At 50.9% G+C, this 15,761-nt stretch overlaps 1 protein-coding gene across 1 annotated transcript; it reads right to left on the bottom strand.

Moving 5' to 3' along the window:
• Positions 1–295: 295 nt before the first annotated feature.
• On the bottom strand, positions 296–15,433 carry gal3st4 (galactose-3-O-sulfotransferase 4). Its single transcript, XM_080521352.1, has 3 exons — positions 15,321–15,433; positions 4,969–5,269; positions 296–2,450 (listed from the first exon to the last, which is right to left on the bottom strand). The coding sequence occupies exons 1-3, from the start codon at positions 15,425–15,427 to the stop codon at positions 1,350–1,352; spliced, it is 1,509 nt and encodes a 502-aa protein (XP_080377478.1). The 5' UTR covers positions 15,428–15,433; the 3' UTR covers positions 296–1,349.
• Between the last annotated feature and the right edge of the window lie 328 nt (positions 15,434–15,761).

The following is a 15,761-nucleotide window of genomic DNA, read 5'->3' as shown; positions in this document are numbered from 1 at the left end:
CAGCCAACAGCGACTCACAAAGCCTTCAGGAGTGGTGGAGCAGAATGTGTCCAATATTAGAATCCTCATGTTTTAAAGTAAGAAACAGATTGTTCACTGAATGGCTGAATAAAGACTGCATGTGTGACAGGGACTGGTTTGTATTCAGCTGAAAATTAACTAGTTGTCAGTCTTGTATGTGGTATTAGATGTGGTTTTAAGATCTAAAATAACTTAAAGGGAATCCTCCAGTAAAAACTGGCAAAACTGATGATAAATAAAGTTCTGTACATGCAGCGTGGATATGAGACATTTCCAGCCAGCATTTGTGGTTTGATCCATAAGGAGTTTAAAAATGCAACTTTTACTTTTACTAAGTTTTTTAACTTTTACATTAACTGTAAAAAAAAAACATGTTTTTGAGAATTCTGGTAATACCTTTTCCACAAGTGACCATTTTCAGGAAAGTAGGAGCTCAGCCTGGTGGCTTGAGGGAACACGAGCACGTGACACACAAACAGGAACCATATGCATGAACAAACACGTTTGCACATAAACCACGATTCATATGGAAATGTGATTGTGTGTTTTGTCCCAAAACACGTCCGCGTCGCCACATCAAGGTCGGTTTACACGAAAAACAATCTGATGGGAATGGTGTTGTTTTCTTAAAATATTTTGATTTGAGAAAAGGTTCATGTTTAATTTTGATACACATATTTAAACTGCAGTAGTTCTTCTGCCAGGCCACCAGCTGGCGCTGTGCTACTGTACTTTAACCACATGTGTGACGCTGTCAGCCCCGTTTCTCCGTCCTTCAGGGTGTCGGCCCAGTCGCTGTCTGGACGGAGGAATGGAGATGATGGTGTTGTAAATGGTAGATCGTGTTCATTTGTTATTAAATAGCCCGACGCCCCATTGTTCTTCTTCGTCGACTCACACCTACACAAACCCTACAGACCAGAACCGTGGCACTCATGAACAAGACTAGGAAATTCAGAGAAGTTGTTTTTCCTGTTTGGATATAGAAAATGGAGTTTTAAAATGTTTCACTCTGCTGTTTTAAAAAAAAAAGTATTGTTGTGATGGACATGAACAGATAAATCTCTAGTTCTACTGGTTGACATGGGGGTGTGGGGTCAATGGGCCTCAGAGTGTTCCTCTGTCTGCAGGACCAACAGGACCAACCAGCCATGTGTGTTACTGCAGACATGAAAGCATCTTTGAAACACAACAAGTAAAAGCACAAGTATCAAGGAAAACAGGCGAGAGGTGGAAGTGCAAAGGGGAGCTTTTTGTTTCCTCGCATGTAAACTAAACTGGCTCAGTTTTGTCCTGTGGCGTCCCTGGGGGACGAAGACCACCTCAAACTACCTCAGCCGCCCTTTTTCTTGCACTCGTATCAAAGTGTGGTTGCTTTTCATCAGACGGCTTCCGTCCCAGTCTCTGTCCAGCTGCTCCGCTGTCCTCCCCCCAGCATTGCCCACCATTTTGTCTCCTGTCCTGGATGGATCGTGTCTCAGAAAGGAGCCACCTGCTGCCACCATCAGTCCCTGGCCCTGCGGGCCCGGCGGTGCCGGGACGGCCGGAGCCCTTGGGAACTGTTTACTATCCAACACATCTTTGTATTGGATTTCGGGCCTGATCATCCTCAGACAGGCCGTCCTGGTGGCGTTGTCCAGCCCTGCTTGGAGTTCGTAGCCAAGGATTTTCACTAATCCGCTCTGAAAGGGTCTGATGGTTTTGTCTCGGATCCGGTGCGCCTCCACTGGCTTCCCCCCGTCCCTGAGACAGGCCCGGGCCAGCTGTTCTCGCCGCAGCCTGAGAAGAGCTACTTCCTGCTCCATCCGGACATGACCGAACCTCTCGACCTCCTTCCAGAAGGTCCGGTTGAAGGCTTTGTAGAGGTACCAGTCCAAGCCGTTCCACTGCCGCAGCCGTTCCCGCTGGTCCGCTGTGAGGGACAGGTTAGGGGCCATCTTGGCTTGTAGATGTCCACTCCTGGCAGCCACTCCCGCCACGGCGGCCGCTTTGTCCACCCAGCTGGCCCCCAGACCCCCGAGGCCGCTGGGCTTCTGCTGCCGTGCGTTCAGGCTGAAGGACACCACTGCGTCCAGTGGCCAGCAGAGGGCGTGTCTCAGCAGGATCATGGACTCGTCAAAGTACTCGGATATCAAGATGAGCCCGAAGGTCTGACGTATCGTGGCCTCGCCCCGCTGAGCCAGCGCCAGCGAGAAGTTAGCATTGTGGTCCATGCCGAAGTCGAACCACAGCAGGTTGCGGGCGTAGTGGTTGTTGCGGAGACGAGGGTCGTAGTATTTGCGGGGGTCCTCGGCGAAGTCCCCCAGACCCTTAGCTTTCCGGAAGGCCGGGGCCACCTCTTTATAATACGCAAAGGAGGACTCTGCCAGCGCCACCGGGTCCCTGACGATGGAGAAGTAGAAGGAGTCTGCAGGCATCACCTTCTCCACCTGCAACACACACACAGACACCACACTGCTGCGTGTTCACCAAGGACTGACCACAGCTTCCTGCCGTCATCTAGAGCAGCGGTCCCAACCTTTCTATCACCGCGGACCGGGCAACGCTTGACAATTGTACTGCGGACCGGGGGGGGGGGGGAGGGGGGGTGGGGGGTTCGTAGATTGTTTATATTATTGAAGGCTTCATTGCCTCGTTAGAGCCGTTAGCCGTTAGCCGTTAGCGGACTTGGTCTGTGGGAATCACCTGTCGCCATCAATACATACTTCAAGTAGAACTCCTGGTACCGTCTGTTAAAAACGTTCTTTTTCTTGGAAGTTGTGGGCTCTTCTTCTGTCCCTTCACCCTTTCCCCTTCCAAAAGAAACTTTCCAAACACGTCTGTTTTTTGCTCATTTTGCTAGCTTGTGGGTTCAATGTTTGGCGCTCAAATGACGAGATGTAACCCAGAGAATCCGGCCATTTTTCAAAATAAAAGATTGTTCAGACTCAGATAATAAATACAACGGAAATAATTAATTATTTCTTGGGTGGCCCGGTACCAATTGATCCAGGGACCGGTACCGGGCCGCGGCCCCCCCGGGGGCTGGGGACCGCTGATTTATAGTGTTTGTAAAATACTGTTAAATATTCCTCCCAGTTCAATCAGTCATTTAACAGCACCAGTGTGTGGAGACGTGGAGACGTGGAGACGTGGAGACGTGGAGACGTGGAGACGTGGAGACGTGGAGACGTGCTGCTCCCTTCTCCAGGCCAGACTTTATTCTTCAGCTGATGACTGGTAGTTTATGTTTCTGTTCTGATGACAGCTCTTCTTTATGATCAAACTCCTCAAACCACTGATTCGTTAGAAACAGAAAGTAACCTAACTGGCTTCCACAGCTGCTTCACACAACCCAGACACTCCAGCTGGACGTCAACAGAGCAGGTAAAGGAGACTGCTGGTGTCCACCGCCAGCATGCTCACTGAAATGCTGACATTTCAGATGTTTGATTAGTTCTGTTTCTGTCCCTCCTTTCTTTAGTCTTTCATTTTTTTTAATTTTTCCTGACATTATGTTGCTCATTTTATTTATTTATGTGTTTACAGGCACTCGTCATCAGCGACTGAGGAAAGATGCTCACTGTTCAGTCTTTCTTACCAGATGGATGCTACATGATGGATGTTACATGATGGATGTTATAGGATGGATGTTACAGGATGGATGTTACATGATGGATGTTACATGATGGATGTTACAGGATGGATGCTGCAGGATGGATGCTACATGATGGATGCTACAGGATGGATGTTACAGGATGGATGTTACAGGATGGATGCTACAGGATGGATGTTACAGGATGGATGCTACAGAATGGATGTTACAGGATGGATGTTACATGATGGATGCTACATGATGGACGCTACATGATGGATACTACTAGATGGATGCTACATGATGGATGCTACAGGATGGATGCTACATGATGGATACTACTAGATGGATGCTACATGATGGATGCTACAGGATGGATGCTACATGATGGATGCTACAGGGTGGATGCTACATGATGGATGTTACAGGATGGATGTTACATGATGGATGCTACAGGATGGATGTTACAGGATGGATGTTACATGATGGATGCTACATGATGGACGCTACATGATGGATACTACTAGATGGATGCTACATGATGGATGCTACAGGATGGATGCTACATGATGGATACTACTAGATGGATGCTACATGATGGATGCTACAGGATGGATGCTACATGATGGATACTACTAGATGGATGCTACATGATGGATGCTACAGGATGGATGCTACATGATGGATGCTACAGGGTGGATGCTACATGATGGATGTTACATCATGGATGCTACATGATGGATGCTACATGATGGACGCTACATGATGGATACTACTAGATGGATGTTACATGATGGACGCTACATGATGGATACTACTAGATGGATGCTACATGATGGATGCTACAGGATGGATGCTACAGGATGGATGCTACTAGATGGATGCTACTAGGTGGATGCTACAGGATGGATGTTACAGAATGGATGCTACATGATGGATGCTACTAGATGGATACTACTAGGTGGATGCTACAGGATGGATGCTACATGATGGATGCTACTAGATGGATACTACTAGATGGATGCTACAGGATGGATGCTACATGATGGATGCTAAATGATGGATACTACAGGATGGATGTTACATGATGGATGCTACTAGATGGATACTACTAGATGGATGCTACAGGATGGATGCTACATGATGGATGCTACATGATGGATGCTACTAGATGGATACTACTAGATGGATGCTACAGGATGGATGCTACATGATGGATGCTACTAGATGGATACTACAGGATGGATGTTACAGAATGGATGCTACATGATGGATGCTACATGATGGATGCTACATGATGGCTCCACCTCCAAACAACAAGTCACATATTTCAGACACGAGACATGAACCCCTCGTCTGTGTGGGTCGCTCACCTCGGGCTTGTTGAACCTCATGTGATTGCCCATGATGTGGAACTCCACGGCTCGGGGCCCCCGGTAGCCTTTGACCCGGTGGGCGTTGAAGGGCAGCGGGTAGCCCAGCTGGTAGCCCAGCGGCAGGGCGAAGCGGAGCCGCCGCTCCTCCCCGAAGCGGTACAGCATGTTGAGCACCGTGCTGCTGGCCGTCTTGTGGGTCTTCAGGAACATGATGTGGGTGTGCGGCTGACAGGAGCCCAACGAGGGCCCCTGGGCCTCAGGGGACAAGAAGATGGAGTGAGGGGCCGGCTGGACGTTGCTGGGGGGACAGAGAGGGGACAAGCTGCATCAGCAACCGGTGCTCATAAAGAAATGAGCAGCTCGGCTCCATTCTCACAGCGAGAGCCGTTAAATCAACGAATGACACTAAAACTTTTAAATGCACCACAAATTGAGAAATGAATAAACAAATAAATTAATAAATACAAAAAACACAGGTCAAATCAGCTAAACTGTATCATTATCATTAAACGAGGGTGATGACACTTCATGAACACAATCTCAGATGTTTTTTCTACATAAAGCAAAACAACAGTTTCCCCTTTCTGAGTTGTTTTCTCTTCTTTTAAAAGGTTTAACATGTTTTGTGGCGCCAGATTTATGTTATTTGGTGGAATGTGGTGAAACCACGTCTTTTAGCCATGAAGTTTGCAGACCTGTGCTTTAAAGCAGCTGATCTGGGCTCAGTCCTTTAGTTCCAGTGAAAGAAGCTGGAAAAGCCTCCGCATACCAAGACATCAGGGACAAGTTCATGTTGTCAACTACGTGTGAACAGTTTGGAGAGGAAGCCTTCCTGTTCCAGTGTGACCGCACACCAGAAGCTCCTGACGAGGCCTGGACGATCCCGTCTGACTGTTCATCCAGACCCAATGGAGGGGCGGGATGAGCGCGGAGTCAAGGCCTCCTGCTCCCACATCAGTCTGACCTCAGTCTCCCTGAAACACTCCCACATCTTTGTGCAAAGTCTTCGTAGAACAGTCCAAGCTGTTCCAGCTGCAGAGGGTGGACCAGCGTATTCAATCCAAAGGTTGAATAATGGGATGTCACCAAAGTTCATCTTTGTGTGAAGGCAGTGGAGCAAATGCTTTTAACAATATAGTGTAGATCAGTGTTTTTCAACCTTTTTTGAGCCAAGACACACTTTTTTCTTTGGAAGAATCTGGAGGCACACCTCCACCTGAACATGTTAAAATGTGAAACTCTGTAGCCTCTATTAACAATATAAAGTCTTTCTCATCAAAGTTTTATCAACAGGAATCCAGTAAATCCAGAAAGCAAGGACTTTTTTTAATAGTGCCTCCCTCAGTGTGAAACCTGGACCTGATGGATGAAGAGCTGAGATCCTGGTTTTCAAAAACTTCTCCATCACTGTCACTGACACAGTACTTTGATACAAGATGGTAGCAGGAGGTGGAGATGAACCACACTGACGTCTGTCACTTTACATTTCACCGGCAAAGTTCTGTGCTGCCCTCTAGTGGTGAAGAGTATTTATACATGATTACTGTGCAACACACTGTCACTGTGAGAGCAAATGATTTTTAGAAAAAGGTTTAAAAACACTGGTGTATCTGACACAATTAGTTTAAAGGCCTGTCCATGTAAAAGATGTGTTCTCTCCTTGAAGCCTGCAGGATCTAGTTTGGGCATAAAGTCTATTGTAGCAAAGTGATGCAGTACAATTATATAACTAGTTCTATTTAAAAACCTTTACTTTACTTTGAATGTACATAGTTACCTGGTTGCCACAGTAATATATTTGAAGTGGGCCCTACTTTAGCAGTCTGACGCACATAGTGCCAAATCCAAGGTCCCCACTTAGCAGGAAGTGTGCAAAGCTGAGAAAAGTTCTTCAGAGACGTGTTTTAAATGTGATGGCGTTCACTGCTGTTATGGTGTGGACACGTGCTCCGACTGTCCAGTGACTTCAGGATCCGGGTTTCAATGCGACAGCTCTGCTGTCTTGAAGGAAGAAATATGGAAAAGTTTGTGCTCACTCTTTTTGGCTGCAGTCGAATCAACTTAATCGTTAAAACAGTCAATATCATTTTTCAGTAGATTTCTGGAATGAATAAAATTACTGTAGGACAGATGTGCATGCTGTGGTGTGATGAATAGATGAGTCAGAGATCATAGAGATCTGTGAGGAGGGCCATTGAAACGCTCCTGACAGGCTGAGAGATGACCCTGAGACCCCGGAGGCCCCTGAGACCCCGGAGGCCCCGGAGGTCCCTGAGACCCCGGAGGCCCCGGAGACCCCGGAGGCCCCTGAGACCCCGGAGGCCCGGGAGACCCCGGAGGTCCCTGAGACCCCTGAGACCCCAGAGACCCCAGAGGCCCCGGAGACCCCTGAGGCCCCTGAGACCCCTGAGACCCCGGAGACCCCGGAGACCCCGGAGACCCCAGAGGCCCCGGAGGTCCCTGAGACCCCTGAGACCCCGGAGACCCCGGAGACCCCAGAGGCCCCGGAGACCCCGGAGGCCCTTGAGACCCCGGAGGTCCCTGAGACCCCTGAGGCCTGTGTGTGTGTGTGTGTGTGTGTGTGTGTGTGTGTGTGTGTGTGTGTGTGTGTGTGTGTGTGTGTGTGTGTGTGTGTGTGTGTGTTGTATTGTTGTTTGATAATAAGACAAAGAAGCCTTTCTGCATGCGTCTACCACTGCCTCCACTTTCAGCATGACTTTAGGAAAAGTAACTTTAGCTTCAGAACAGCTCAAAGCCAAAACATTTATTTTTATTAATCTTGCAGAGTTGTTCAAATCCTCCCAGTGTAATTGGTGTATACAGTAAATATTTGTCAGTTTTGTCACTTTAAAATGGCTTTACACATATTTTCAATTACAATCCAGAAAAGTAATTATACAATGATGCAAGTTACCAACATAACTTCTAACAATTCAAGTGGATAAATATTTGCTGTTGAGTTTCCTGAAAGCTTTCTGCTGCTGACGGACCTCAGTGACCACACACTGAGGGAGGACAGCGTCCATCAACATTCCAGCAGCTCCAGGCTGCCGTGAACAATCCCAACACATGCAAACACATGAATGTGTGAAACGAGGCCCGCCGTCCGGAAGGGTCTGTTGTCGTCAGCAGGACGACCTTCCACAGTTCAACTCTTGTAGGAATGACAGACCTCGTGTGACGAACATCTTTTGGCTCCAAAGACAATGTAACATCATGTAAGTTCACAAATACAGTTACTGTGGATCAATACAAAACTGTAGCATCACAATAAAGCCCTTTGTTAAAACCTTCCTGCTCAGCAGCCTGCTTATCATCACGAGACGGTCATCGTTCCGCTGAGGGCTTTAGAAAGTGCACAGACTATCTCACAGTTTAGTTAATAATCGTAAACCAATGGTCAGTGGCGTACTGATCCTGGAGAAGTGGGTACATTTTGGCTTTCTTTAAAATCAGCCCAGAAATACAGTTGTTTAGAAACAGTGGCATGTAATACGACTCTATTGGGTGAAAATCCATCGATGATATTTGCTCATCGTCAAACACTCTGGTATAATTTAGAGGTTGTCGTCACTTCATCGTTGTCATCACCGCCTTCCTCTGGCTTTAGTTGTCTCGCCAGCCCTCATGCTGCACGTAAACATAGATCTTAACCAATCAGATTACACAATGCAGCGAGTACAAGCTAATCAGAGGCAGAGTAGTGCAGGTACCTCAGGCTCAACCAAGTGCAGCACGTAACTCTGAGCCGTGCTACATGCTACATGCTACATGCTACATGCTACATGCTAAGGGCTTTTAGGACTCTCGCAGTAGCAAGGATACATGTTGCACATGATTAAAGAATAAGTGACACACTGGGTTGCGTTGTCGGTCCTCCTCGCGGAAGTTATTAAAATTCAATTCAAGTTCATTCAACTTTATTTAATACAACAAATTAATTTCATTCCACTGTTATCGAGAAACCCAACAAATCCACATGAGCAAGCATAAGCGGAAAGGAAAAACTCCTCATCAAATCAATTTTGGTTGATGACCGGATCACTGAAGTTGTGTATACGAATGTACACAACATAAATGTTTATTTTCCATCAATATGCATTTTTTTTTTAATCTGTCAAGTACTTGAACAGTTAAACTTACTGTTTTGCCCACTGCTGGCCTAGTGCAGGCCCACTGCTGGCCCACTGCTGGCCCACTGCTGGCCCACTGCTGGCCCACTGCTGGCCCACTGCTGACCCACTGCTGGCCCAGTGCAGGCCCACTGCTGGCCCAATGCAGGCCCACTGCTGGACCAGTATAGGCCCACTGCTGGCCCATGTAGGCCCACTGCTGGCCCAATGCAGGCCCACTGCTAGCCCAATGCAGGCCCACTGCTGGCCTAGTGCAGGCCCACTGCTGGCCCACTGCTGGCCCAATGCAGGCCCACTGCTGGACCAGTATAGGCCCACTGCTGGCCCAATGCAGGCCCACTGCTGGCCCAATGCAGGCCCACTGCTGGCCCAATGCAGGCCCACTGCTGGCCTAGTGCAGGCCCACTGCTGGCCCACTGCTGGCCCAATGCAGGCCCACTGCTGGACCAGTATAGGCCCACTGCTGGCCCAATGCAGGCCCACTGCTGGCCCAATGCAGGCCCACTGCTGGACCAGTATAGGCCCACTGCTGGCCCAATGCAGGCCCACTGCTGGCCTAGTGCTGGCCCACTGCTGGCCTCGTGGCGACCCAATGCCGACCCAATGCCGACCTAATGCCGACCCAATGCCAACCCAGTGCCGACCCACTGCTGGCCCACCTTTGGCCCACTGTTGGCCCACTGCTGGCACAGTGCTGGCCCAGTGCTGGCCCGTGTGTGGGCCACCAAAGGTCAGTCATTGTTTGTGGAATGTGGGCTGAGCTTCAGTGCATCATGTGGGCCGGAGCTGGGCCAGACCAGTTTTGCTATGAAGGTAACATACGTTTCTCAAACACTGATTGGAACATGGGAAGGACGGGAAGGAAATACAGTGGGAAGAATTTTATCAAATTTGCAGAGCACAAACAGTCATGCTGAGGTAATGATGGAAAGATTTGTTCAATCACACAAAGAAAGCAGGTTCTTCTAAGTAATAACACTTTTCAATATCCAGTCACTGCGGGCAGCCGTCCTCAGCCAAGGCAGGCACGTTGTCACAGATGTATTAACTATGAACTACATTCTGGCCTCACCCCTCTGAATCTGTGCCTGCAGAGTAGCAGGAAAACGTCATTCTACGTCTGTAATGTTTGGACTTCAGTCCACAGAAAGATGTTTGTTCACAGTTTAACAATGCTTGTCATTGAGCTCAGCCAAAAGTCCTGTGAAAGGACTGGATCTGCTGCTGCCTGTCTGAAACTAGGTCCAGAGAGAGAAAGAGCACTGTTATCCTGAAGTACAAACCCCAAAGCTTACAGGCTCAATGTCATACGCTTCAGTGTTCGTCACAATGGTGATACCTGATGACACCTGGACGCATTCCACATATTTAACCAATACTAAGCACACTCTGGAGGTTAGCATTTAGCATTACAATCAACATCTTCCAGACAGTTCCTGAAGCCTTTAAAGCTTCACAAAATGAAGGGAAGCAGATCTATGAGCTCATTGTGCTTAAGGAACTGCAGTATCTTCCCAGACCTCATCCAGGTAGACAAATATTTGTTTTCTACTTTTGTCCCTCCATCTTCCCATCAGCTGACCCTACATGTGTTCCCCATGATACAAACTGAGGACATCTTTGGTACCTGTAACACTGTGGGAGCATGTTTCTTCTGGATATTCACACAGAAATCCAACATGTGACAGCAGTTAAACATCTTCAGCCGAGGCTGAGTGGACAGAATATGTGTTGTGTTTTAGTATCGGCACTGTTATGCCTCATGTCCGCCGCAGGAGCAGGGAAGGAGCGGAGCGTTACCGAGCAGCAAAGTAAAGCTAACCGGAGCTAAATCTAGTGCGTTTTCACTGCTGGAAGGAGGTTAAAAAGTAGGCGGGGCTTAGAACTCCTCAGATATGTGACGTTACAACAGTAACCTCCGCCTGGCGGCAGGTCTGGACCTTATGATCCTCTGTTGTTGTTGTTGTTGTTGTCGTTTACATCCTCGCTTTGCACTAGTTGTTTAGTTCACTTTTTTTGCAGCCACAGTGCTGCAGCTGCCACTTCCGTGTTGGTCCTGAGAGAGTGTCGTGAGACACTCTCTCAGGTTCCTCCTAATGCGGCAGCACGAAGCGGCAGCACGAAGCGGCAGCACGAAGCGGCAGGAAGCCGGTCGGTGCCCGTCTGCAACTTCCGCGTTGAGGCCAAGAGAGCAGTCGAGATGCGAGGACCTACATCAGGGCTCGGAGCAGCTCCAGCGTCCACCGCTCCGGCACACCGTGTGGACAGGTCCGAGTCCGATTGTTACGCTGCATCACGTTGCGTCGCATCACGTTGCATCGCATCACGTCATGTTGCACTATGTCACATTGCATGGTGTCGCGTCGCATCACGTCGTGTCGCATCACGTCACGTTGCGCTATGTCACGTTGCATCACGTCGCGTCACGTCGCATCACATCACATTGCATGGCGTCACGTTGCATGGCGTCACGTCGCATCACGCCACGTCGCGTCACGTCGCATGACATTACGTTGCATCACGTCGTGTCACATCACGTCATGTCGCATCATGTCACGTTGCATCACGTCGCGTCGCATCACATCACGTTGCATGGTGTCGCGTCGCATCACGTCACATCACGTCGTGTCGCATTACGTCACATCACGTCACGTTGCATCACGTCACGTTGCATCACGTCGCGTCACGTTGCATCACATCGCGTCACGTTGCATCACGTCACGTTGCATCACGTCGCGTCACGTTGCATCACGTCGTGTCATGTTGCATCACGTCGTGTCACGTTGCATCACATTACGTCACGTTGCATCACATCGCGTCACGTTGCATCACGTCACGTCACGTTGCATCACGTCACGTTGCATCACGTCGCGTCACGTTGCATCACGTCGTGTCACGTTGCATCACGTCGCGTCACGTTGCATCACGTCACGTTGCATCACGTCGTGTCACGTTGCATCACGTCACGTTGCATCACGTCGCGTCACGTTGCATCACGTCGTGTCACGTTGCATCACGTCGCGTCACGTTGCATCACGTCGTGTCGCGTTGCATCACGTCACGTTGCATCACGTCACGTTGCATCGCATCGCGTCACGTTGCATCACGTCACGTTGCATCACGTCGTGTCACGTTGCATCACATCGCGTCACGTTGCATCACGTCACGTTGCATCACGTCGCGTCACGTTGCATCACGTCACGTTGCATCACGTCGCGTCACGTTGCATCACGTCGTGTCACGTTGCATCACGTCGCGTCACGTTGCATCACATTACGTCACGTTGCATCACATCGCGTCACGTTGCATCACGTCACGTCACGTTGCATCACGTCGTGTCACGTTGCATCACGTCACGTTGCATCACGTCGCGTCACGTTGCATCACGTCGTGTCACGTTGCATCACGTCGCGTCACGTTGCATCACATTACGTCACGTTGCATCACATCGCGTCACGTTGCATCACGTCACGTCACGTTGCATCACGTCACGTTGCATCACGTCGCGTCACGTTGCATCACGTCGTGTCACGTTGCATCACGTCGCGTCACGTTGCATCACGTCACGTTGCATCACGTCGTGTCACGTTGCATCACGTCACGTTGCATCACGTCGCGTCACGTTGCATCACGTCGTGTCACGTTGCATCACGTCGCGTCACGTTGCATCACGTCGTGTCACGTTGCATCACGTCGCGTCACGTTGCATCACGTCACGTTGCATCACGTCGTGTCGCGTTGCATCACGTCACGTTGCATCACGTCACGTTGCATCGCATCGCGTCACGTTGCATCACGTCACGTTGCATCACGTCGTGTCACGTTGCATCACATCGCGTCACGTTGCATCACGTCACGTTGCATCACGTCGCGTCACGTTGCATCACGTCACGTTGCATCACGTCGCGTCACGTTGCATCACGTCGTGTCACGTTGCATCACGTCGCGTCACGTTGCATCACGTCGCATCACGTCACATTGCATGGCGTCACGTTGCATGGTGTCACGTCGCATCACGTCACATCACGTCACGTCGCATGACATTACGTTGCATCACGTCGTGTCGTGTCACATCACATCATGTCTCATCATGTCATGTTGCATCACGTCACGTTGCATTATGTCACGTTGCATCACGTCGCGTCACGTTGCATCACGTCACGTCGCATCACATCGTGTCGCATCGCGTCACGTCGCATCACATCCCATCGCATGGCGTCACGTCGCATCACGTCATGTCGCATAACGCTGTTTCGCATCACGTCACGTCGCATGACATTGCCTTGCATTACGTCGCGGTAGAGCGCTGGAGCTCCCTGCTGGACGACTGATGTCTTCAACCGCCTCCGAGCTCCGATCCTGGTTCGGTCACAGCCATAGAGCCTGCTCCAGAGTCCTGGGGTACCCCCCCCCCCCCCCCAAACAAAAACCAACCAGTGCAAAGCTGAATATGATAACAACAGAGGATCCATACAGTCGACATATTAAAATGTCGAGGGCTTGTCTTAAATCTCTGACCAATCAGCAGACGGCTCCTCAAAGCCAGACCATTCAGTTGTTTCGGTACCATCAACAATTCTTGCCGTGGAAACCTGAACCATACCGGACCATACCGGACCGTACCGGACCTTACCGCTCCATCACGGCACTTTTTGTGCGGTGGAACCGGGGCTTCAGAGGAGCAGTTGCAAGCTTTAACTCAGAATTGAATCGTACTGCCTCGAGAGAGAAAGAATCAAAAAAAGGCTTGAAGACCATTAGAGAACACGTTAAAGATCCTGAAGTGGGTAGTGGGTAGTGGGTGGTGGTAGTGGGTGGTGGGTAGTGGGTAGTGGGTAGTGGGTAGTGGGTAGTGGGTAGTGGGTGGTGGGTAGTGGGTAGTGGGTAGTGGGTAGTGGGTGAGGGTAGTGGGTAGTGGGTAGTGGGTAGTGGGTAGTGGGTGGTGGGTAGTGGGTAGTGGGTAGTGGGTAGTGGGTAGTGGATGGTGGGTAGTGGGTAGTGGGTAGTGGGTGGTGGGTAGTGGGTAGTGGGTAGTGGGTAGTGGATAGTGGGTGGAGGGTAGTGGGTAGTGGGTAGTGGGTAGTGGGTAGTGGGTGGGTGTGGAGTGGGTAGTGGGTAGTGGGTAGTGGGTAGTGGGTAGTGGGTTAGTGGGTGTGGTAGTGGGTAGTGGGGTAGTGGGGGGTAGTGGGTGGAGGGTGTGGGTGGTGGGTGGTGGGTAGTGGTGGTGGTAGTGGGTGGTGGGTAGTGGGTGGAGGGTAGTGGGTGGTGGGTGGTGGGTAGTGGGTGGTGGGTAGTGGGTAGTGGGTAGTGGGTGGTGGTAGTGGGTGGAGGGTAGTGGGTGGTGGTAGTGGGTAGTGGGTGGTGAGTGGTGGGTAGTGGGTAGTGGGTGGTGGGTGGTGGGTAGTGGGTAGTGGGTGGTGGGTGGAGGGTGGTGGGTGGTGGGTAGTGGGTGGAGGGTAGTGGGTGGTGGGTAGTGGGTGGTGGGTGGTGGGTAGTGGGTGGTGGGGTGGAGGGTAGTGGGTGGTGGGTGGTGGGTGGTGGGTGGTGGGTAGTGGGTGGAGGGTCGTGGGTGGTGGGTGGTGGGTGGTGGGTGGTGGGTGGTGGGTGGTGGGTAGTGGGTGGAGGGTAGTGGGTGGTGGGTGGTGGGTGGTGGGTGGTGGGTGGTGGGTGGTGGGTAGTGGGTGGTGGGTAGTGGGTGGTGGGTGGTGGGTGGTGGGTAGTGGGTGGTGGGTAGTGGGTGGATGGTGGTGGGTAGTGGGTGGTGGGTAGTGGGTGAGGTAGTGGGTGGTGGGTGGTGGGTGGTGGGTAGTGGGTGGTGGGCAGTGGGTGGTGGGTGGTGGGTGGTGGGTGGTGGGTGGAGGGTCACTATCCTCCACCCACTACCTGGTCAGGACACCACTACACTGGTCAGGACACCACCCACTACCCTCCACCCACTGGTGGAGGGTAGTGGGTGGTGTCTGACCAGTGATAGGATGGTGTTTATGTGCAGTAGAGGTGAACTCCTGTCTGTTGGTTGGAGTCAGTCTGTGAACACATCAGGTTATAAAATCACATATTTGGGTTTTGATGGTGATTGTTGCTTGGACTTTTTGACTTCGTGGCCATAAATGGCCCGTTGTTTCAACACGTTGTCATGAAGTGCAAACAGAAGTCATAAAATCCAGTGTCTGTGGGAAATGAAGACATATTGTGTGTTTGGAGAAAAGCTCCTACTTCTTGTTGAAGATGACTCCCAGCAGCTGGCCAGCGAAAGCGATGGCCACAAAGAGCAGCAGAGCTTTCCACATCCACACTGGGCCCAACGACCACACACCAGCCATCGCAACATCCTGCAGAGGAGGAGGGGGGGGGGGGGGGGGGTGGAGGAGGGGGGGAGGGGAGGAGGGGGGGAGGGGGAGGAGGAGGGGGAGGAGGATGAGGGGGGGAGGAGGAGGAGGGGAGGAAGAGGGAGGGGGAGAGGAGGAGGAGGAGGAGGAGAGGGAGGGGGAGGAGGAGGGGGGAGGAGGAGGAGGAGGAGGGGGAGGAGGAGGAGGGGGAGGAGGAGGAGGGGGGAGAGGAGGAGGAGGAGGAGGAGAGGGAGGGGGAGGAGAGGAGGAGGAGGGGGAGGAGGAGGAGGAGGAGAGGGAGGAGGAGGGGGAGGAGGAGGAGGAGAAG

The sequence above is a fragment of the Blennius ocellaris genome (assembly GCF_963422515.1).
Source record: "Blennius ocellaris genome assembly, contig: SCAFFOLD_93, whole genome shotgun sequence".
In the NCBI taxonomy this organism is placed as follows: domain Eukaryota; kingdom Metazoa; phylum Chordata; class Actinopteri; order Blenniiformes; family Blenniidae; genus Blennius; species Blennius ocellaris.
The sequence above is the reverse complement of the archived record's forward strand: the minus strand, read 5'-3'. Positions and strand labels throughout refer to the sequence as shown.